Below are 23,654 nucleotides of genomic sequence, written 5' to 3' on the forward strand. Positions count from 1 at the left end.
AAGAAAATCTTTTTCAAGTCTTTTTCAACATTAACCATGAATGAGCTCCTCTATAATCCCCCAAACACATTTCAATAAGTATACACTGATTGAAGCCAAACCAAGCTTTTTTATTTTGCTTCTAACATTGCAATTGATTTTAACTCTAATACATATTTTTAATGTGCTTGTGTAGTTGTACATGATGAATCGTCTGCTGTTATATTTGCCCACTGACCCTTCAGAGCCCTGCCTATGAAGTGTGTGATTGATTTGAGCAAAGGTTGGAGGTCAAACTCTGGATGATCTGCAGCTTCAACCCCGAGGTATAGTCTACTTCGAGGTCACCGTAGAACTGCAGACCTGTATTGATCGAGTGTCGTCCTGCTGCAGCGTTCATTATGTGAGTCACACCCAGAGATGACACAATGGCTTTATCTCTCACCACAGACCTGCAGGGACACAACACACACAGAGTACAAACTGGTTTTTAAAATGACAAACGTTTCAAACTGCTCGTTGAGGTTTTTCTACTCACTCGTCTCCGATGTACAGGTCTGGCCTCACTTGATCGACAGGGAACACTGGCTTTCTGTTTTTCCAGAGCATTTGCCTCAGCTCTGTCAGAAGTGGTGATTCCTCTTTCTGGGTTGATTGACCTCTGTTGCAATAAATGTGCCTATGTGTGTTTTTTTAAGTTAATGTTTATGGATTTGTGTGTCTGTGTGTCTTTACAGTGTTTTCTGTCTCCTCCTCCGCTCCCTCTCCAGGCTCATGTCGAGGCTGCGGAGCTGCTGCAGAAAGCCCGGGTTGGGGCAGATGTCTCTGTGCGGTCTGACAGCAGCCACCGCCTCCTGCAGCCTCAGGCCCTCAGCTATCATCAGGAAGGCCAGGACCAACGTGGCAGAGCGGCTCACACCCATCAGGCAGTGGACAAACACCCGCCCTGGAATAGAGATTCATAAAAATGTGCGAACATGGTCATTTACCTCAACAATCATATTTGCAGCAAAATCTGTCCTAAATTCAGTCACACACATGCTAAGATATCTTTAGATGGCACTAAACTTGCCTCCCATGGCCAGGGCAGCTCTGATGTATCGTGCTGTTGAGTAGAAGTAAGGACTAAGGATGAACCCTATTGCATCATCAGCCTCGATCCCATAATAATCCACATTCATGTCTCTGTAGAAACGTGGGCCAGTGTTGACATAGAAACAGGGGCCAGGGCCGTGATTAGAGGGTCTATGAGCAGCATTTACGATGTGAGTTACGCCCAGACTGTGGAGTGTGCCATTGTCACGAGCTGCCACCCTGAAATACAAAACACACTCAGAAAACACACAAAAAAAAGAAATGTCACAAAACACATCAACAGTTCTCAAATCCAACATTTTAGATCGCATGACACACTCAGAACACAATTTACTAAACAACAACTCGTAGAAGAAAGTGCTGCAAAATCAAAACCAAACAATTAAAAAAACAGACTTTTCAAACAAACAGTTAACAAATTCAAAATTCATGTCGACAAAACACAACCTTGCAGAAAATATGGCATTCAACAAAACACATTTCACAAAAGGATATTTCACAAAACATGAAACCGTGTTGCGAAATGATTTTATGTTTTGTGAAACAGCATTGTGTTTGTGAATCCTTGATGTGGGCCACCGTAGTGAACCCACTCATTGCCGATGTAAACATTCGGCCAGACTTGATTGACGTGTCCTGTGGGTCGTCTGTCTGCCAGCAAGAACTCCAGCAGCTCTGACACAGACGGAGGCTCGTATGGTGGATCCCGAAGAGACATACTGACACACATAAAAAGCACAACGGAAACTTTCACTTTGACTCAAATATATTCTGCACGTGAAATTATTTTCAGACTGCTGCTTTTCTTTACAATATACACTTCTCAAAATGACCTCATGCATCCAATCATCTTCAGTGTTAGAACAAGACATGACAGACTGAGCACTCAAAACCTGAAATATCCCCAAACTAAGATGTTCTCACTCTGAATAATATAAACTTACCTCACTTCAAGTTACAGCAAACTCCTCTCCTACCATGCTCACACTTATTTCCCTATGAACACTGACTGTTTCCCTTTATAACCCTGTAATCATACACTCATGGCACCAAAACATCCTGCATGATTCATCAGCACACTAGACATTTCAAAACACATTTATTACTTCATTTCCATGAGGTTTTATTCTGATAGATAGAAGGCTAATGTAGCATCGTCCTGTGAACTTTAACATAAGCTCACCGGCTGAGTTTCCATGATCACAGACTGTTATGAAACATATCACTGGACTGTATGCGCCTCTATGTTGATACACGGGAGCAGAACAACTGCTGCTGCTCTGCCGCTTTAAGAAATATGAGCTACATCTGAACTTCAACTGAAAGTGTTGTGACTTTTTTTCTTCAAAAACATGAATCATTGCATTTGGGACCAGAAACAATGCACATAAAATATGTCCAAGACACAGTATCTTAGGACAAATACATAGTCCTCTCTTTTACCCTTTATACTGAATAATCCAATAGACAACAGGTGGAGAGAGATCTTAAAGCCAAATTAAAAATAATTATATTTAAAAGCATTGAATACATTTCAGATTGCAATGTTATAAAATATGATTTGAATGTTCAATCTTTATTTTTATTTTCTGTAGTTGTTACAGTTCCAGCCACACACTCTCTATGTGTTTGTGACAGACCTCATTTCATGTCAGTGAATCCTCCAGGTCTGATTTTGTCCACCTCTGCTGCTGCTGGTGAAGCTTGATTGGCATACAGTAGCAGTAAACAACAAGAGAAGTGAGCCAATTAACCACTCAGCTCACCACTGAGAATTTCATGGTCTGTCTAAATGTAAATAAACCCAAATTTCCTCACACAAAAACACAAGACTTGCGGGTAAAGCTCTTTACTTATGTTCTTGACTAATACAGAGTAACACAGGTAAATATCAGCACAGTTCAGTCTTAAGGCTCAAAGCCGTTATAGTCTTTGAAATTGTCAAGGAGCGCTGGCTGCTGAGATCTGGTCCAGCAGCAGAAAAGCAGTCCGTAATAACAATCAATCCAACAGGGGGTAGGCTGAAGACGGATCAGAATCAGGCAGAGGGTGAAAATGCTAGCAGGTATGTAACCACAGAAGGAGACACTGAACAACAGAGATCCACAGGGGAGCACAATTAAACTCACACTGTTGGATAGGTGTTGTCCATCAAGCAGCCAAGGCGAGGAGAAGACAGGATCCAAGGACACAAAGGCAGAACTCAAGGTCAGGGATAAAAGGCTGAAGCAATTACCAGTAGAGCTACGAGGTTCAGTGATCAGAGACAGGCAGAGTCGTGTCAGGTAATCAATCCAAGAGTGAATGCTAGAAAGTCTAGCATGAAAGCAAAAGAACAATTTGGCAGTGTCTGAGCGAACCGGAGAGGCTTTTAAATTGACTTGATTGCAGCTGAGAGGCAGCTGTGTAAAGGTAAGTTGAGTTGGCGGATGAGGTGGTGATGGGTGGCAGACAGAGTGGAGTCGAGGCAGGGTGAGTGGAAAAGTGCTGAGTGAAGGAAGAGGAGCAAAACTGTGACTCTATAATAGTTAAATGTTCTGAAAATAACTTTTTGTCTTTGGTTTTCTTAGTCACTCGTTTTGTGTTGGACTGGGTCAGGTAATAGTTTAGTTTAGTAAAGACATAATGCCCAGCTTTTTTATTAGAAATGTATGAGTTTTGTAAGAGTTACAAAAAATAGAAAATAGCTTAAAGGTCACATGTTTTGCAAAATATGCTTTACTAAGTTTTTCAGATACTATAATGTGTCCCTCGTTCATCTACAAACCCCCCAATTATTTAAAAAAAAAAGTACATCCTATCCAATTTTTACCTGCTCCACTTTTCAGAAAATGTATGCTCAAACAGCCCGTTTGGACATTTTCCCTTCATGACATCACAAAGGGCAGTAACCCCTCCCCCAGGTGGGTGACACTCCCACAGCTAGGTGTTTGTTCTGCCCTCTGAGTCTGCCTTCTCACCGTAAACAATAGGACATGGTGCAAGAAATACCAAGCCACTCAAGCTCTTCCAGAGAGGGGGCGTGGTCAGACACAACTCATTTACATTTAAAGGTACAGACACAGAAACAGCCTGTTCTGAGCAGGGCTGAAATAGAGGGGTTTATAAACATGATCAAATATAGGATCAGAGTGGATTTAGAACAAGAAACTTCACAGACATGTTTTGGGGAGCTCTGAGACTTCTTTAAACTGGTTGAAAAGAAAGATAATGTGTGACCTTTAACTGTTTTGAGAGTATAAACCAATGACAGTATGTTTTAACCAAGCTGTTAAATTTTTTTTTGCTGGTTTTTGATGAAATAACATCAATATCTTTTTTTACAACAAGTTTGTATGCAAAGGTTTTGAACATGGCTTACTATAACAAGTTAGCATTTTTATACAGATTGAAAATGAAAAACAACATCAAAGAAATATGAGACAGTGCTAAACTATTTACAATATTTGACATAACTATTGCCACTGTACACCGTATTCAAATTGCAAATATGGAATTAAAGTTCATTTCAACACCATCAAAATAAACCAACTACATTTCACACATTTCAAGATATTGTCTACGCTATATAAGAGGAGTGTAATCCATCGAAAAGAGAGTTCATGAGGTGATAAAATAATAACGATGGAGCTTGGAGGAGGTGAACGCAGACGTCAGAGAAGAGGACACAACCTCCGTTTGAGAGTCAGCTGTTCATCCAGCTTGAGGAGGAGAGACAGAAAGTTCCGGTTTGGGTAAATGGCTCGTTTTTGGACGATTTGCCTCAGAGCGTCTCTTAGAGGGAGACGCTGTCGAAGCATCAAGAATACCAGGACCAGAGTGGCTGATCGACTCACACCCATGATGCAATGCACGAGCACTTTACCTGTAGAGCAAGATGGAGAGAGAAAGCGTTGCAAATGTGAAACCAAAAAAATATCAACATTGGATGGGACATGACAACATGTGTTTTTTCCCCCTCTGACATCATGCTTAGTGTGGAAAGATCAAACAATTACTAAAGGGGTCCTATTATATTTAATCTATTCTCGTCTATTTTTTTTGGTTTGTGAGGTTATATCGTGATGTCCTTTTAGTCCTTAAGTCCTTTTATTTCTAATATTTGCCCATACTAAATACAAAAAGTTGTTAAATCGGCCAGAACCATACATTTTCGCTTCCTGAACGACAACTAAGTAAATTATGATGTCAGATTTGCCATGTCAATACAACCGTAAAACACAGCAGTACAACTCTAAAACATTATTTGAGCTTCCCACCCAAAGTCTGACATCATAGAAAATTGGCCGCTGTGTAAATATGCTGAATGTGTGTCTTTAAATACTGGTGTCTAAATATTTAAATACTATACCGTCTTTGCTCCTCAGCGCTTTGTGTATAAAGTCAGCTGCAAGTTTGAAGTACTGACTGAGGTCAAAGTGATCTGAATCCTCTGCCGGGATGCCAAGGTAAATACAGGTGTTCCCGTAAAAACTCTGGTCGCCGATGCTGCCCTGTTTGGAGTGTGCTGCGTTCAGGACATGAGTGATGCCAAGCTTTTGTAATGTCTTTCTATTCTGTGCAACGGCCCTGAAACACACAAACACACCATGTCAGAAGAATGAAATAAATATTGGGATTGTATGTGCATTGGGATGCACATACACAAGTTATTTACAATAACTTAGTGTTCAATTTGTTAAGTTGAAAGTGAAAGTTTTCCTCGCAGCAAACATGAAAAACTCACACATTTCCTATGTACAGGTTGGGCCAGACTTCATCCACTGGTGTGAGCTCTAGTGTGCAGGAATCCAAGATGAGCTCTAGTTCTTTAATGAGAGGCAGGTTCAGTAGCTGCTTGCTCCCTGACATTCTCCCAGTGCTCCTCCGACAGACCCCCAGCACTCTGCTCCTGCCTGTCCCGTGTCCAACGTCTCTACACCACCAGCAGTCTGCAGCAGTGAGAGACGGGGGCAGGTGGTTTGTCTGAATGCTGCACGGCTCCAAAATTAGCTCTCTGTGTTCAGTGAGTGCTCTGTGACTGCATGTGGAGTTATTTAATGTCACTGTGCATTGATTGGTCTGTTGGCTGATGACAAAGGTCCTGAGGGGTAAAAGAGAGGGACTCTGTCTGTACCCAATGAGGTCACAATAGGCGAGGAGAGGGGGAGGGCAGGGATGGACACAGTTCAACTGTATACAAACAGTCAAATGGTACAAACAGAGAACGTCTTGCGTGGTGTTAAATGGTGATAATGACTTTCTGCATACCAAGGGAGAACAAATCTAAAGCTGTTATGTGTTTCCATAGCAGGAACAAGGGAGCCTCGGAGGTACACAGTGTGTTCCACTGCAGGGAACAAATCTAAATTAAGTACTGAGGACTTCTTTGCATGCCCCAAAAGGTTCCTTTGGGATGGTGCTTTATAAAAGAACAGGGGCACTGAGTTTGGGTCTTGCATTCAACATTAAGAAAATCATCTGGGCAGTGAACTCTTATTTCATTTGAGTGCATTACAGTCACAGGCCATCATTATCTGGCACAAGAGCACAAAACAAACAAAAAGTGTTTGAAGAAGCTGTTCTTGCAACACATTATGTTGTTAATATGAATGTTTAATTTTTGAGCAGGATGCAGGACACTATGTCAGACTTATTCTAGTTCCCTGTGTTTATCAAAAAGCCTAGCACTAAAATACCTTAAAAAATAATACACGGAATCAGGTATACAATTTAGTTGATAAGCCGAAACAAGAGCAGAAACATTAAGTAGCATATATTTCTGTTGATGTACAAAGACACTTATCGCTTATTTAATAGATATTACATTTATTGGAAATGAGAATGTAAATAAACTTAGTGTATAATAAGGGAAACATTAGAATAAGATAAGAATAAGTCTTCATGATGTATTTAGGGGATTTCATAGCTTGGTGCTGATAGCCGAGCAGTTATGTTGCGCGCCCCATGAATAGAGGCTATAGTCCTCATTGCAGCAGCCGTGGGTTCGATCCCAACCTCACCCCTTTGCTACATATCATCCACACTCTCTCCTCCCAACATTTCCTCTGTCCTATTTAATAAAAGAAAAGAAATTACAAAAAAATGAATTACAAAAATACAGTTCTGCAGCGATGATTCTAAAACATAATAAATAATAATACAAATAATTGGCATGGATATAGCCTGTGTATATCACTATAAAACAGGTGCATCTTTCACATATCAGCAGGCTCTTCTCCTCATCCTCACAGGTCTTTAGTCTTCAGTGGTAACACTCTGTGCTGAGGGAATCTTTTAGTTCCTAAAAAGAAGATCCTCTAACTAAAAGTTCCTGGTATTTTTGGTGGAAACATGGCCTATGTGTTAATAACAAAACTCGTTCTTCAGGTTGTTTTACTTCAGCTCATTCCGCCTTGCATCCTGCAGTTCTCGGTCCAGAGCTATCAATTGTCGCAGGAAGCCTCTGTTTGGGAAAATCCAGCGTTTCTGTAGCACGCAGCGTGCAGATGACAGAAGACTGAGGTTGTGATGAATCATCAGATACGCAAGGACCAACGCAGCCGAGCGACTCACACCTACAGCACAGTGCACAAACACCTTTCCTGGAAATCACAACAAAGAGTATCAAAATAAAGTGAGAATCTATGGTAGACTGTATAAAAAAGATGGACAGCATAACAGCCCAGTGAAGCCAAAATAATATAGAGCTCCCCCTACTGACTGGCTGCTGTATAGGTCATCTACACATTTTCAATAGACTATGGCTCCAAATAACGACAATATGTCAGTAACAGAGGGTGTTTTGACTTCACCTTTTGCAAACCGAGGAGGTGGTGATGCGCTGTTCATCTTTATACACAGTCAGTGGTTTTTTTTTTGTTTATTTATATTGTGTGGCAGCTGACGTTACCTCCTGACGTCAAAGCCTGGTGAATGAACTCAGCAGCAGGATAGAAAAATGGTGAAATATCAAATGTTGGCAGGTCGTTGGCGGGGACGCCGCAGTATTTCACGGTGGTTCCATAAAAATCGTCGCTGCCTTTACAGCACAGTTTCCCGTGTGCTGCATTCAGCACATGAGTGACACCCAGCTGCCAAAGCCCCAGTTTATCGTGAGACATGAACCTGACACAAACAACAATATATTATTCATGAGTCTTAGACACACACATGAAGAAGGCACAGGATACTCACATGTCTCCCAGATACAGGTTTGGCCAAACCTCATCTCCGTGTCTGCAGGAGCGTGGAGCTGAATGTAAAACCTCCTCTAGCTCCTGCAGAGACGGGATCTTCACTTTTGAATTGTCTGTCGCACACATGGACTTCTCCTCCTCTCCTGGATCTGTGTCACCGACATTTCTCTGCTCAGTGTCTTCCTTATCACAGCTTACTTCACAGCCGGCCCGTTGGATCGGTTTTCTGTCAGTCATTTGAAAGTTGCCAGGCAGAAAAACGACGACATTTATTCCCTTAAAAATGAATCACGCTGCTGTGTGTTGCCTTCGCTTTGGCTGCAAGCTGTCTCTGAATGTCATGAACAGGTGGTGAATCTTGGCTCAGACTCACAGCCTAACTTTTTCTGACTCATCTTTCTTAACAACAACATAACAGGCTACTAAATACAAAGGTTTGATCAGCAAATTTCCAGTGTTTTCACCAAAACCAAGCAGCTTCTTTTCATGGGATTAAAAGGTTCCTCTGGAAGGTTCTTCCTTGTTGTCTACGTTTCCATCGAGGGCCCGTTCAGATGAGGTAAGAAAAAGCTACACCTGTTTTCTACCAAACAATCATTGGATCAATAAGCGTCTATTTGTATATCACCAGATCATAACCAAACTATCTCATGACACATTCAAGAAAGAGCAGATCTTGACCGTACTCTTTGTTTTATGATTTGGAGCTGCCCAGAAATAAACAATCAGTAAGGAAGTACTTGGCAACAGCGGGACAGAAAAACTTCCTCTTAACAGGCAGAAACCTCGAGCGGGACCTGACTCACAGGTTGACAGCCATCTGTAGTGAGTTTCTGAACCATCAAAGAGGGATAGAGGAGAGACGCTCTGCTGCGTGTGACATCTTTGTTGTTGTTCTTTTACGAATGTGGGTCAGCTCGGGAGAGTGTAAAAATGTGAACGGACAAAACAGACAAAAAAGGGGCACTGGTGGCGCAGTGGTTGGTGCGCGCGCCCCATGTATGGAGGCTGTGGTCCTCCAGGCGGGCGGCCCATGTTCGAATCCCACCTGTGGCTCCTTTCCCGCATGTCATTCCCCACTCTCTCTCTCTCTCTCTCTCCCTGATTTCCAGCTTTATTCACTGTCCTATCTCTACATTAAACTCACAAAAAGCCCCAAAATAAATATTTAAAAACAGACAAAAAAAATTTGATCTGAGAAATAAATCCAAACATACAGTACAGTGTGAACATATAGTCATAAATATAAGGGTGTGCAGTGTCGCCACAGTCCCTCCCAGTCCATACATGAGCAATCGCGTCCACCCCTGGAAGAAAATGCACCAGACGCCACTGGTTATGTTTCTAATAATGGCAAAATGATAATATAGATAATACCAATGATTGCAACTGTGGCAGCTAGAGTCAAGTGAGTGCAAATGTTCACTGCTGGAAGGGCCCAAACTCCCTATACCTTTTAAACTCCAAAATTAGGGACCCTTTTGGAGGAATTAACTCCATTTCCCTGTAGTGGAACATGCACTGAGATCCTCTTAAAGTCCCACAGTTCCTGAGGTGAAAATGCAGGGTCACGCAGTTGTTCCTGGTTGGGCCAGCAGATGTCAGTGTGCTTTATCAAGCAGCCCTGCATGAGGCCAGCAGCTCTTCTTTCCTGCTGTTGTTTTTCTTGGTCTCTTCCTGTTTGGTTGCTTAGTTGTGAGAAACATGTTTGTCATGAAGTGTTCCTCTGACACAGCTCACCCACACCCTCTGACAGGACTGTGACAGTGGATTTCTGGTAAGCGAGGAGAAAGATCTGCTGTTTTAAGAAGTAGTCTTTTTAAAGTAACTTTCAAACAGTCAAATCTACTTTCTTTGATTTTGTTTGCTCTCATGTCAACATTAACCCTTTCACTTTTGTTTATGCCAGCAAATTACTTGTTTTAACTCTCCTAAAAAAAAACAAATCCTGAAAACATAAATTAACCTTTTTTTTTTTAGAGTTTATCTGAGGCCAAAAAAATGTGACGTTTCATTGTTTGTGGTCAACAGACTATGAGCCCTTTGTGGAATAGAGTCTCTTTCACACACACTGAAGGGCTTTCTCACACACACACACACACACACACACACACACACACACACACAGAGCTGTGTGTCAGTGCACTCTGTCACTAACTGTAAGCCGGCCAAACTAGCTGACAGGGCACTTATGAATCCCCAAGTAAAGCCACAGCACGGTCATGCCAGTAAAACCCAGAGACTAGTTTAAAAATAACTTATTTCTCTCTGAGGGGACGGAGCAGAGACACACAGGTGAGTGAGCTCTCAGACATTTCATATGAATCAGTTTAATCTGCTGCTGTTTGTTCTCTGTGGATCCTTCACTGGCTGTCAGCCACATTATGATTATTGACGGCGTACAATCAGTCTGTGTGATCATCACTTGGAGTGATGCTGTATTCTCTATGTAGTAATAACAATAATAATAAGGTGAAGTTTAACTGATCATTCAAGTCTAGTATTAATGCTTTTGAAGCGTTGAGTTGAACTATGACATTGTGATATAAAAAGACCGCTGATACTTTTGGGCGTCTATTTATTCTGTTGAAAGTAAAATACATTTTTATTAACCAATGAATGGAATAGAAGATCAGTTGTTCAAAATCATCAATATATACCGACAACCCTCGTCCTTATCGACTGGCCCTATAATCCTCAATCCTCATTTAAATGTCAGTTTGTTGTATTGTGTACTTTGTAACTGCGGACCACACAAAAAGACAAATGTTTCTGTCCAGTACTGTAACAAAGTGTTTATGGAGGATTAAAACTCCAGATTGCAAGTCAAAGGGGTGGCGGGTAGCTTAGTGGCCCCGTGTACAGAGGCTATAGCCCTCACAGCAAAGGCCGTGGGTTCAAATCCGACCTCGACCCTTTGCTGCATGTCATCCCTCACTCTCTCCTCCCAACATTTCCTGTCTCTCTTCAGCTATCCTGTATTAAATTACACATCACATGCTCGCTGTTTTAGGGGAGTTCATGTGAGTGTAGATGGTTGTTTTGATCAGGCGCCTGATGTCACATGTATCGATCACAGGATGCTGCTTTGCATCAAATCTAATTTGAATTGTTGGCAGTGTTGTGACACCTTTTGCCGGAAGATTGTTAGCGAGGACTTGAAAGATCTTGGCCAGTCAGAAGGCAAAAGCCGTCCTGGAAGACCCTCAGCACCGTCTGCATGCAGAGTTTAGACTTCACTCGTGTGAGGAGGGCCAGATCAAACACATATCTGAGGTCATGTGTTCCTGCAGCAGTTGGGTTTTTTAAAAGGCTGGAGGCATTGTTTGTTGCCTGTACACATACTCTGGACTGTTGGTCTTTGTTTTCTCACTCATGCCCATCATGATGATTGCATGTTATAATGTGTGTTGCCTGTATGGACCTCTGTTGCAAACCAAATTGCCCCTCAGTGACGAGAAAGATTTTCCAATCCAATCTAAACTAGATCCAGTTTTAAGATTTATAAATATATTTTGAAATGAGGTATGGGGTAAGACAGAGTCACCTGAAACTAGAGCGTTTAGTTGTCCTGGAAGGTTTGAAAAGCAGGATGAAGGATCATTTGACGACTGTGTGCACATGTTCCTCTGCTTGATGCTTCTGATGCGTTGATGGATGTAATATTTGTTTATTGTCTGTCTTTGTTCTCAGTCTGAGACGTTGATGCTGCTGTCTCCAGGACTCTCTTTAAAAGAGATCATGTATCTTAAAGAGAATATTTTCCTGGTTAAAAAAAAAAAGATAAAAGACGATATCCTTTTATAGAAATAAAGTTCATGTAGTGTTAAAGTAACATTGTACGTTTTATTTCTCCTCTCACTGTCGGTCCCTCGTCACCCTGCTCCACCTCGCTGAGTCAAAATTAAAAAACCCTGCATTACTAAACAGCTGCTACACAGCTGGGTGTATTTGTTACACAAGAAAGGAACATTTTAATTTCATTTAATTTACTGGAAGAGCATTTTTATTTAACATAATTAATGTTATTCACAAACAGGTAGTTCATTTTTATGTCATTGTGCAGCAGATATATATGTATGTATTGAACCTTTCATTAAACAATTTTAATACATTTATTTTAATAAGTTTTCAGACTATAACCCTGCACTGTAATTTTGACACTGTTTAATATTTATACAACTGTTTTTATATGTTAGCTTCTGTTTCAACTGCCTTTTTTCTTTTCTTTAAATTCATTAAATTTGAACTAATTATTATTAAAGTCCGGAGAGGGGGCGTTTAACCTTTATTTAACCAGGTAAAGTCACAGACAGAAACATAAAGAGAGACAAAGTATTTTACAAAAACACTAAAAGTTGCAATAAAAGAGAGAACCATCTATGAAATCTGGGAGTCAGCAGTTCAAGCAGTCGAGCTAAAAGCATCGACATCCTGTAGAATCTGCTTCCTGGTCTTTCATTTTTTCATTAGAAAACATTTAAGGACTCCAGCTCCTTGAGTTTTAATCATTCTGCAGCGACAGGACGCTGATTTAACTTTAAAAGAAAAACAACTTGTTTTTAAAAGAAAATCCCAGTTTGAGCCTCACTGTGGTCCTTCTCTTTGAAAAACTAACTTCCTGTTGAGCTGAGGTCCATCACTACTGTCTCTAATTTTAAAGCAGAACTCAAAACTAATATTCTCCCAAGCATACTGATAGTTACTTGGTGTGTTTGTTTGTATGATTTGTTTGGTTCTTGATGTTTGTTTTGCGGCGTGTATGACTTTATTAATTTGATTTCTGTATCTTATTCATGACTGTGGAAAAAAAATAAAACACTATGCTGCATTTTTAACCTCAGTGTAAAACACATTGAGCTTCCCTGTAATGAAATGTGCTTTAAAAATAAAATGGATTTAGTATTCATACTTAAAACCTACTAAAACGTAAGAAAATTATTTAGAAAAAACGATAAAAGACTGAATAATTGCACATAAATTGGTAGTTATAATAAAAATAGGTTGCTGCCCTTAAATCCAAATTGTCCCCGGATGCAGAAAGCCCTCACAGGAGAGACCGGGTTACAGTTTTCATGCTCATGCTCTGATGTGTTTGAATAATAACCTGCTCTGAACACCTTCTCGCAGCGTGTACCATTTATCATTCCTAATAACTGAAAATTCTGCATATCGTGTGTTTTTCCACTCCGTATCTGCCCGTCCTATCAGCATGCATCGCTCACGTTCAGCGGTTTACAGTAGAACAGGCGTGCTGTTTGAGGGTTACAGACCTTTGGAGCAGAGCGGGGCGAGCTTATCACAGGGTCAAAGGTCAAAAAAGGGACAAAAACAAGCAGCCAGGATGAGAGCGTGTCGTCAGTATCTGAGTCTGTGTGTGGGAGAGGAGCTTGTTTTTCCATAAACCTCACAGGGTTAGTGACTCATTGTTTTCTTTTTCTTTTTAATTATAAAAATGAGGCCGATGTGACAGAGAGGACGCTCACGCTCAGTGAGGAGAAATTCTTGTAATTTAGTTTTTACAGAAACAGACACTCTGTGTGTAGAGATCAGTGCTCACTTACACTGTGCTCCACTGTTCAGTCTCAGACGTGAAAGCAGCAGCTGATGTAATAACACAAAGTCTTCTGCAGTGCTGGGTGACGTCCAATCAGAGCACAAACAGCACGTAACCTCCACACGGACCCGCATCCCTGTTGTGTCAATTCTGCCACGTCTACTGTTACATCCGCGTATCCGTGAGACTGTGTTAGAGCAATGAGCAATTCCATTTATGTTCATTCATGAATAGTTTTAATTTGAAAGATAATGTGTATTTAATTCAGCGTCACAGCGCGTTAATGAGGATGTGCTGCTTGATTTGATTTAAATGTAGGACCAAGGGAAGGACTTTTTTAAGGATTCAGTTCAGAGATGCATTGATCCACTTTTTTTAGTTACATATGTACTGATACTGATTCTGATATTTTTTTATTATCATGATAAATAGTTTTATTGTTGTTGTTGATGTTATGTGTGAGGCTACACAAAGCTGTAATAGACCCGGCGTTGCATTGCATTGTGCTGACCTCACATATAAACAGGAAGCAGCAACAGCTGTGAGGTTTTCAAATGAAATGTTTTAAACTGAAGTGATCATATAGAACGAGATGTTTAATCTCGTCTGAACGTCATGAAGACGATTTGTTGACACAGTTTGGTCTAAACGTCTTCAGTGTGAGACTGAGCGAGCCGAGAATATTTCTTGACCTGTGACATTGATCGGCACCCTCAGTCCGATATCTGATACGGAAGTTACGTCAATATCGGACCCGATAGCGATATTAGATCATATCAGTCCCATCTCTTATTCCTTTATCTTTTAGTCTTTGAAATATCAAAAATATTGTAGAAAATGTGAGTCACAGTTTCCCTGATGTCAAGTTGCTGATTTGAAAATTACCCTCAACATTGCAGTTTCGTCTTGAAAATCCTCAAATTTCAAATATCTGATGAAATATATATATTTTTTTTATTAAATAGCATCCTTCAAAAGATTAATGATTAATAGATCTTTAAAATAGTATTGATTTTCCCCCCGTCTGGCTTCTCTCTCTTCTTTTCAGTAACGTTACAAACGGTCAGCTCTGATGTTGTAACTGTTTGACTTTTTGGGGATTTTGCAACTTTGAGATGAAGAAATAACTTTCTGGAACGCTAACAGCCTTTGGATTGTTTTGTCACCTAATAGTTCAAAGCTTATTTATCAAAAAAAGATTTAAGTACATCAATAATAAAAGAATCATTAGTTGTAAACTGATGAAGAAAAACTCAAACATTCATCTTATTTATGGGTAGAAAATAAATGGTGTTTGATTTTTTTAATTTTGAACATATAAAAAAACTAATCAAATTAATTCACAACAAAAGAAGGAAAAGTCTACATCCTTCATTTGCTCTTACATTTGACCTGCCTGAAGAAGGTGCCTTGCTCAAGGGCACCTAGGCAGTGGTACACCCTCTACAGCTACCAGACCAATTACCAGACTTGGTCCGCACCTGGAGGACCCTACAGACTGAGCTCCTGCCGCCCCCATAGATAGATAGATAGATAGATAGATAGATAGATAGATAGATAGATAGATAGGCACTTTATTGTCATTGTATAACACAACTAAACTTTGTTGGCAGCCGTCCCACACAGCAGCATTACAAATATTTGAAAATTTGGTTACGTATATCAAAATACATTTGTAGTTGTACTTAAAAAAAACAGAGTTGTGCAGGATTGAAAGAGTGGAAAAGTAACTTACAGTAAAGGCATTAATAACAAATATTCAGTGAGTTTTAATGTTCTGATTATGATCTTCTGTCAGTTTGCAGACCAAATAGAGTCGTTGATTTAATGTGGAGGTCACATTGAAATCAGTCATGAAATAATCACAAATTGAAACTTAAGACAGAAGAACTCAATCACACAATTCACAGTTTGAGAGTAAAAGTAATAAGCTACTGCCTTGAATTCTTTTTTAAGCAAACATGCTGCTAAAAGTCGTCTCCTTCAGTTTGAGGACGATCTGTTTTTTCTCTTTTGCGTTCATCTGTAAACTCAATATTTGAGATTTGACTTTCCATGGAATCAAATGTTTGAAGTGGATGCTGGAAAAATGTGATCGGTATTTTGCTATTTTCTGTCATGTCAAGACCCCAAAATCAAAAATGATTGAAAATCATATCTTGCAAACAGTTCATCACTTATTTAACTTCTTTCTAGTTGCCGCCCCGGCCTATTTTCACAAGTGTTTGTGATCAATCGCACGCAAATTAAACGGTCAACATTGGGCGAGTCTCAGACTGTTTTGTATTTAAATGAAATGCCAGAAAGTGACAAAGACAGTGATGAAGTCAAGAGAGAAAGAGGTACTCATAGATTAGAAGTCGGATCTAATCAGTACTCGGCTTCTGTCCTTTACTTAAACTCTCCTTCTTCATGTCTTAAGCCTGTATCTGTGTGTTTCTGCAGTGTCATGGCCCAGTCGGAGGACAGAGTGAGTGCATGGAGCTGTAAGCAGGTGGCTCAGTGGCTGCAGGAGGAAGGATTCGGGGAGTATGTTGAGTTATTGTGCACCCAGCACCGCCTGGACGGCCTCAGTCTGCTGGCTCTGACTGAGGCCGACCTGCGAGGACCCCCGCTGGGCCTCTCTGTGCTGGGAGACATCAAGAGGCTGACCATCGCCCTGCGCCGGCTCCAGAGGCAGAACCAGAACCAGCTGGAGGAGCTGGGTCTCCGGCCTACAGACGCGCTCCCTCCCGTGGACTCTGGAGGCCTCGAGTGGAGGTTCAACGCAGGAGATCGCTCGTGTAACGGGACCGAGCTGAGATTGAGGAATGGACACAGTTCTGGATACAATTCAGAAGACGCACTTTGTCACACACACTCCAATGGACGGTGTCGGCAGCACCGAGTCCTGTCGATGTCAGGTCGATTGGACCCGGAGGTGTGGAAAACGGTCGTCAGTGCCTTTTACGTGTTCTTTGTGTTTGGTTTCACGTCTTTTGTCATGGTCATCGTGCACGAGCGAGTCCCGGACACAAGGACGTACCCACCTCTGCCTGACATATTCCTGGACAGGTAGAAGTCCATAGTACATTTACACGTTCTGCTGCGCTCATATCTAATCTACCTGCTGACACATCTGCATGTTCTTGTTCTCTGTCAGTGTTCCCAGAATCCCCTGGGCTTTTGCCATGGCTGAAGCTTGTGGTCTCATCTTGTGTTACATGTTTCTGTTGATCCTCCTCCTCCACAAACACAGGTAATCAACGGTTTTAAGCTGTCCCCATCAGTGTCTTGTAATTATGTGCGCAAATAGACCCCATCAAAGCTAAGAAACTATAGTAATCCTAATGCAAAGATGTTCATTTTCTTATCCGATCATATATGGGTCAGATAAGGCTAAGTACACACGTTCTTTACTTAAGGAGTATGGATACCTGTTTACAAAAAGGCTCATGCTAAAGTCGAGGTGCTGTTTCTAGGGGGAAAAAAAGGAAGCCAATTAAAAGTGTGCGCACGGCATAAAAGTAAAGAGTAGCCCTCTAAAGGACGTTTTCACCGGCTGTCTCTGTGCAAAGCCAACTGAAGCTTGCGTCATGGTATGGAGACTTTTAAACCTGGATCATAATAACTGCTAATTAATAATAATAAAAATAAAAAAAAACAGCTCACTAAAATATTCCAATACGCAGAGAAGTTTGATGGGGAACATGGCTGCACAGTAACTCACATTGTCATTGTTATGGCAATATGAGCACTGCAATTAAGACGTCGCTTAAGTCTGAATTCATTCTTCTAAGTATGACAATCATTTTATGTACACAAGAAATGTGAATTTAACAATCAGCATGATTATAACCTTTGGATATAAAGGCCATGCGTTTGCACCATTTTAAAATACCAAAGCAAGCTATCATCTACCCTCACATTAACTCCTGCAAATGTAGTTTAAAAAACCTTCCTCCTATTTATTTTAGATTTAAGATAATAAAGATAAGATTCTTTATTGAACCTCAGGGTGGGAATTCGGGCGTTGCAGCAGCACAAAGACAAGTAGCAAGTAGGTAGGACAAAATAAAAATGGAAACAGAACAGATAAGATAAGTACAAATAAAATAAAAGGTATTTACAACTGGAATATAAAGGAGTGAAGTGAACTATACAGGACAATGAAGACATTTCGTGCGGTAAATCGCAAGGGACGTGTTGCAAACATACTGATACTTATTTCATCAAAGTATGACAGGCTGCAGATATATATATATATATATATATATATATATAGAAACAGTGGGTTTTAGTTCAAATGAACTTTTCAAGATTTGATTATTATTATACTTCATACCCTTATCTCACGTTGCATATTTTTCTCATATCCTGCAGGCCTAGTGGGAGAGTCTTTTTTCTGTCAATCTGCTTCTTCATAGTCCACAGTTCGCTTAACTTTACGACGTTTTCTTGTCATGGTACGTTATGGCTACGACACGCGTGTCAAACAGTCAAGGTAACAAAAAGGAATATGTTTTTTTGTGAATTCAGTCTTGATGTCTTGAAAGAAATGTTGCAAAACAAAAAATATATATAACCTCTAATGCATCGAATCTGAATTTATGAGCCTGTTTGGAAAATGTAAGGAGAAAAAAGTGTAGATATTCGACTTTAACCATATGGGGTAGTAGTCAAAGGGTGTAAGAGAAAAATCTACTTTAGTAAGGAGCAGATACCTGAAAACTCTTTGAAACTCCCTGAACTCTGAAGTAAGTTTTTTTTAAGTGATTGTATTTTTGTTTCCGTTCAGGTCGATTCTCCTCAGACGGTTGTGCTCTTTAATGGGAACCGTTTTTCTGCTCCGTTGCTGCACCATGTTTGTCACCTCGCTCTCGGTGCCTGGGCAGCACCTGAAATGTGCCAGCAAGGTGGGAAACACGGGAGATTATTTGCAGATTAAATTCTAAAGAGCTCTCACTTTTCAGGCCATGATTCTTTTTGCTGTTAAGGAGAGTGAGAGTGACGTCGTATTTTTCCTCAGTAATCCCAGTTGATAACTGGTGAGCTGCTGCCGCTCACTGATAACCGTTTCCTTTTGTTCCACCAGACGTACGGTGACACTTTGGGGAAGATTCAGAGGGCGCTGGCGATCTGGAGCGGCTTTGGAATGACTCTGACGGGTGTCCAGACATGTGGAGATTACATGTTCAGTGGACACACTGTTGTCATCACGTTGCTCAACTTCTTTGTAACTGAATGTGAGTATTTATATGTGTATGCCTTCAAAAAACAGAACGCATGACTTTAGATTACGTGACCTTTTATTAAGGTTAGAGCTGACATGAATGCAGTTTTTTCTTACTGTCAGCCAATCACATGAAAAGGTCAAAAGTGCTAGTCCATATCTCACAGCTTTCTGGCTTCCCTACCCGATGGTTCTTTCTGAAGAAATCTTTGAAATATGATCAAATTTAAGCCTACTCTGCACATGCCCCCCTGACAATTTCAGGGCGGGCTTCCCCTGAAATCATCCTCACAGTGGGAGACGTTCCCTGCCAGACAGGAGGCTCTGTACTCAGGAGGCAGGACACGACCTACAGTAGGAAGGATGACGCTTAAAGGGATAACATAGCAACAGATTCTGATGCTATAAAGGGCAGTTTTTGCCTTTACATTAACGCCACGTGTTGTTGAACGTATTCAAAGTGTCGACAAGTGAACTCTAAAAAAACATCCTTGAAAGCAGAGAGGAATATGAAGCACCGGTTTCTCACTGGTTGTGTTTCATAAACGTCATCACCCCCACCCGCTTGCTTGTTTTGAATTTACCTAAAAATGTGCCACTGCCTTCTCACATCAGCTCACTCCGGCTCATGAGGGGAAAAAAAACCTTGAAAATGTTTTGATGAGTTTTATTCATGTGTGAAAACATTCACTTTTAAGCCAGAGTTAATCAAACAGGAAGAATCGCTGCATTAATTTAAAACTTTTAAAAGCTGCTGGTTTACAAATGTTTTGAGTATGAGGGTGAAAGATGGGCAAAAGAGCAAAAGATATGCTCATGACCTTTTTTCTATATTGATCAAAAGGTTATTTATGAAGCCATAGTTAAAGTTAAAGTAGTTAAAGTTGTGTTTAAACATCTAAAAGACAAAAAAAATTTTTTTAAAGTAAAGGCAATTAAAATAAAATAATTAAAACTCCTGCAGGCTTTTTTATAAGCATCATTTTTCTTTTTTGCACCATGAAGAGCCTTTCCTCTGATCCACTCAAAAAGCTCTTTTTCAGTCTCTCTTTTTGTTTCTTTTTCATCTTAATATTTACTGAACTCTGAGTCAAACCAAATATTTGAACCTTTTTTTAAATGTTCTGCTATAATTATCAGCCCGTAATTAATTCTTAATCCTTTATTTGATGCCATGTAAGCTTTTTTTTGAGTCACCATATTTCTGTATTTAGAACGGGAAAATATGAACTTAGATTTTTCTCGATTTTATCTTTTTATCTTAACAGATTTGGACAAGCAATGTCAAAGTGTTTGTTACCTGTTGATCCAAACTTTACCTTTCCAATAATTGTTTACAATTTGTTTCTTATTTTGCGATGCCATGCTGGATAAAGCAGACTTTTTTTTTATGCAGACTGCGAATAGAGATTATCTGGTCACAAATGAACACAGGTTAGTCCTAATATGACCGTCCACAGCAGCTTTGTAAAAATGATTAGAACACTAATTTAAGTGTTTTTTTGTTTGTTTTTATTCATTTTCAATTAAATTAATTTACCCTTGATAACAAGTCAATATCTGGTCTTATTTTTCTTGTTATCATGAGACAACAGTGATGGTGTTCCCATGGTAACAAGTTACATTTTGATTCAATTAACTCCTTTATTATAGAAAATACAGAATTTTTATCCTCAAATAGCAACATGAATACGTTTAATAAATCACAAGAAAACATCAAAAATGTAAATGTTACCACAGGATGACGCAGTGAACCAAAACGTATGGACGTATGTCTGCTTAGGGCTTAAACCCACCAACCACGACTCACAAGTGACAAACGGCCCACTCTCTACACCCACTCTACCTGTCGGGAAGAAGGTCTAAAATTAAACACATAAATAAAGAGAGAGACGAGCTCGGGGACGTCCAAACTTGCAAAATGCATCCATTGAGCTGCAGTCTTTGATCTTTGCCGTTTGATATTTAACTTCTGCTCTGGCTGTTTTCAAAAAGCTTTCAGAAAGTGCCGATGTTGTACAAAAATCGCTTTGACATGCCAACCTCATCAACAATAATCCAGCTGTGAAAAATGATTTTGTCAGGAAAATACTCATCATATGTGAATTTATAATGCATTTAGCTTTTGATGCAAGGTGATCAGACTTAAGTCGTTTGTGATAAGCGCTTCATAAAGTGAAGAATAGAGTCTATAAATTGTGATAGTTAGAAATAACCAAATTGTACTGATGTAATACTTCTAACTCCAGTGATATATGTGATTAATAATGATTCATTAATCACAAAGCCTGAAATGTATTCAGCTTATTCTTTTTAATTGCTTGACGGCACTCATTAATTGTTCCTCATTCTGTTGCACCGCAGACACTCCACGGACCTGGAATATGATCCACACCATCTCCTGGGTGTTGAACCTGTTTGGGATCTTCTTCATCCTGGCTGCTCACGAGCACTACTCCATCGACGTGTTCATCGCCTTCTACATCACCACCCGCCTCTTCCTCTACTACCACACCTTAGCCAACACTCGGGCCTACCAGCACAGCCGCAGAGCTCGCATCTGGTTCCCGATGTTCTCCTTCTTTGAGTGCAATGTGAACGGACCGGTCCCCAACCAGTACCACTGGCCCTTCAACAAACCGGCCTTCATGAAAACTCTCATTGGATAGAAATACACTTCATGCAGTATTCACAGACTCTACTATTAAAAACCCAAATGAGCCTCGTTTTACTTGAAATGCTGCTTCCCACCTATGGTTGGATTTACATGGAAGTATTTGTGCTTCGTCTGTTTGAGCAGATGATCTTTGTTTTATCAACTCGTTTATGTTCAGAGGAGTTGAAAATACCAAGAAAAGAAGACTTACCACATTGAAATGCCACGTAAGCTGCTAAGCATCCTGTTGCAACTCATCCCAAAAAGTTTGTTTGAACATAGTTCTGACTCGGCAAATAGTCGATTGTATTTTCAGATTTTCCGGGTTGGGGTCATCGGGCGGTCAGTTTGTTGGGACAAACGGCCAGCATGTTTCTCATTAAAAGTAAAAAAAAGAAAGAGAAAAAAAAAAATTGGCTTTACAGCAGTTCCAGCAGCGCTGAAGCTCCCATAGCAACCAAAATCAGTGAAAGAAGAGACCCGCTGTGTTGGTGGAAACGAGAAAGCACAAAGTCGGCTCTCAGCTTTGAAGTAGTTCAGCGCTTGAGCTAACATTTACGTGACATTTACATTTTGCACCAGACACATTTGTACAAGTTAGTGAACCGTAAAGGTGCTAATGGGCGACTTGATATGCCGTCAAACAAAGCATGGCTAGCTGCCCCCCCCCCCCCCCCCGTATGGGAAGCTAAGCTAACAGGCTGCAGACAGTAGCATGATATTTACCGTACAGATGTGAAAGTAACTTAGATCCTTTAATCTAACCGCCTCCATGAAAGCAAATGAGTGTATTTCCAAAGATGTCAAACAATTCTTCCAAATTGTGTCGCACGCTGCCAAGTGAAACAAAGAAAGAAGGTTCATATAAGGCACGCGATCACACCATTTTTCATTCCTGTTCCACAATTTGAACCGTTAAAGTTCAAAAACTAACTTTAACCATTGTGAGAATTTAGACGCCTGTTTGGTAACTTCTTCCAAAGGAAAATCAGAAACAGCAGGAAACACTCTTCCTCTGATCTACTTAAGAAAAGTTTTTGGTTCTTTGTTTCTTTTTTTTTTATCTCAACGTTAACTGAACTTTAGGACTTTTTGTTGTTAACTTATGATCTTAATTGTTCCTCAGGTCTCCGGTGGTGGAGCCTCTTACATCCAGTTCAAATATTTGAACATTATTTAAATGTCTGGCTCCGTCGATCAGCCGTTATCTTGTTTTCTTAATCCTTAATTTGATGCAGCGTAATCTTTTTCTTTTTATATGAACACATTTTAATAATGTAATGACAGTTTTTTTTAAGGAGGTGTTCGCACATCCAACTATCTCAGAAGGTGGGGCGTCAAACTATTACTTTAAAAGAAAAAATCCTGCACACTACTCTTGCTAATTATCACAAGGTTATTAAGGCAAGGCAAGTTTATTTATGTAGCACATTTCAACAACGTTCAGTCCCTCTGAACCTTAACTTAGCGAGAGTTGTGCGAGGGATTTTTTTCTTTCCAAGTAATAAGTTAATGGGAAATATAAGGACGTGGGTTTTGTGGACGCTCGATTGCACAGTTTTCTCTCTTTGCACGGTACAAACGCTGCCTCTTCGTCATTACAGATGTTCACAAGCAGTATAAAAGTTTATGTTTTCTGTGTCATGGTTGATCCAAACTATATCTTTCCAATAATTGTTTACAATTTTTACTTTCTTTTGCAATGAGAGTTGTCTTATCTCTGCCTTTTTGCTTGGCAATTAAAGTTTACAAATGAGGGAAAACTGTTTGTTTTTTTTATATTTCAGACCGACTGTTTCCTTGGCTGCGTTTTCATTTGTTCAATAAATTGATGAGATTGTAAAAAAATAAAATAATGTATGGAAAAACGGCCTGATTCAGAGAGGCGTAACCATTTTTGTCTTCATCAGCATTGCGTGCGTAACTGCTGCTCCCACCTTTAAGCAAATATCGAACAAGAACAGTTACATCACTGTT

At 40.2% G+C, this 23,654-nt stretch overlaps 4 protein-coding genes across 8 annotated transcripts; 1 reads left to right on the forward strand and 3 right to left on the reverse strand.

Moving 5' to 3' along the window:
* Positions 1-91: 91 nt before the first annotated feature.
* dusp13a (dual specificity phosphatase 13a) lies at positions 92-4,015 on the reverse strand. Of its 3 annotated transcripts, XM_020658170.3 has the most exons (5): positions 2,019-4,015; positions 1,668-1,793; positions 1,052-1,293; positions 518-925; positions 92-431 (listed from the first exon to the last, which is right to left on the reverse strand). In XM_020658170.3, the coding sequence occupies exons 2-4, from the start codon at positions 1,790-1,792 to the stop codon at positions 711-713; spliced, it is 582 nt and encodes a 193-aa protein (XP_020513826.1). In that variant the 5' UTR covers position 1,793; positions 2,019-4,015; the 3' UTR covers positions 92-431; positions 518-710. The 3 variants fall into 3 exon arrangements, with proteins under 3 accessions (XP_020513826.1, XP_065815506.1, XP_065815507.1); XM_065959434.1 differs by lacking the exon at positions 2,019-4,015 and having other exon boundaries at positions 1,668-1,991; XM_065959435.1 differs by lacking the exon at positions 2,019-4,015 and having other exon boundaries at positions 92-462; positions 1,668-1,991.
* Positions 4,016-4,162: 147 nt separating this feature from the next.
* Positions 4,163-6,067, reverse strand: zgc:153981 (dual specificity protein phosphatase family protein). Its single transcript, XM_020658171.3, has 3 exons — positions 5,801-6,067; positions 5,426-5,643; positions 4,163-4,939 (listed from the first exon to the last, which is right to left on the reverse strand). Exons 1-3 carry the CDS (start codon positions 5,923-5,925, stop codon positions 4,728-4,730), a joined length of 555 nt encoding a protein of 184 aa, XP_020513827.1. The 5' UTR covers positions 5,926-6,067; the 3' UTR covers positions 4,163-4,727.
* Positions 6,068-6,682: 615 nt separating this feature from the next.
* si:ch211-223p8.8 (dual specificity protein phosphatase 13A family protein) lies at positions 6,683-8,676 on the reverse strand. The gene is made up of 4 exons (XM_020658163.2): positions 8,251-8,676; positions 7,967-8,181; positions 7,454-7,658; positions 6,683-7,126 (listed from the first exon to the last, which is right to left on the reverse strand). Exons 1-4 carry the CDS (start codon positions 8,487-8,489, stop codon positions 7,084-7,086), a joined length of 702 nt encoding a protein of 233 aa, XP_020513819.2. The 5' UTR covers positions 8,490-8,676; the 3' UTR covers positions 6,683-7,083.
* Positions 8,677-9,893: 1,217 nt separating this feature from the next.
* On the forward strand, positions 9,894-23,559 carry LOC110002536 (sphingomyelin synthase-related protein 1-like). Of its 3 annotated transcripts, none has more exons than XM_065959629.1 (6): positions 9,894-10,029; positions 16,255-16,863; positions 16,952-17,047; positions 18,587-18,704; positions 18,884-19,034; positions 21,386-23,559. In XM_065959629.1, exons 2-6 carry the CDS (start codon positions 16,259-16,261, stop codon positions 21,688-21,690), a joined length of 1,275 nt encoding a protein of 424 aa, XP_065815701.1. In that variant the 5' UTR covers positions 9,894-10,029; positions 16,255-16,258; the 3' UTR covers positions 21,691-23,559. The 3 variants fall into 3 exon arrangements, with proteins under 3 accessions (XP_065815701.1, XP_065815702.1, XP_065815703.1); XM_065959630.1 differs by lacking the exon at positions 9,894-10,029 and adding an exon at positions 10,090-10,547; XM_065959631.1 differs by lacking the exon at positions 9,894-10,029 and adding an exon at positions 13,575-13,666.
* The last annotated feature ends 95 nt before the right edge of the window (positions 23,560-23,654 follow it).

This window comes from Labrus bergylta, chromosome 10 (genome assembly GCF_963930695.1).
Source record: "Labrus bergylta chromosome 10, fLabBer1.1, whole genome shotgun sequence".
Lineage (NCBI taxonomy): Eukaryota > Metazoa > Chordata > Actinopteri > Labriformes > Labridae > Labrus > Labrus bergylta.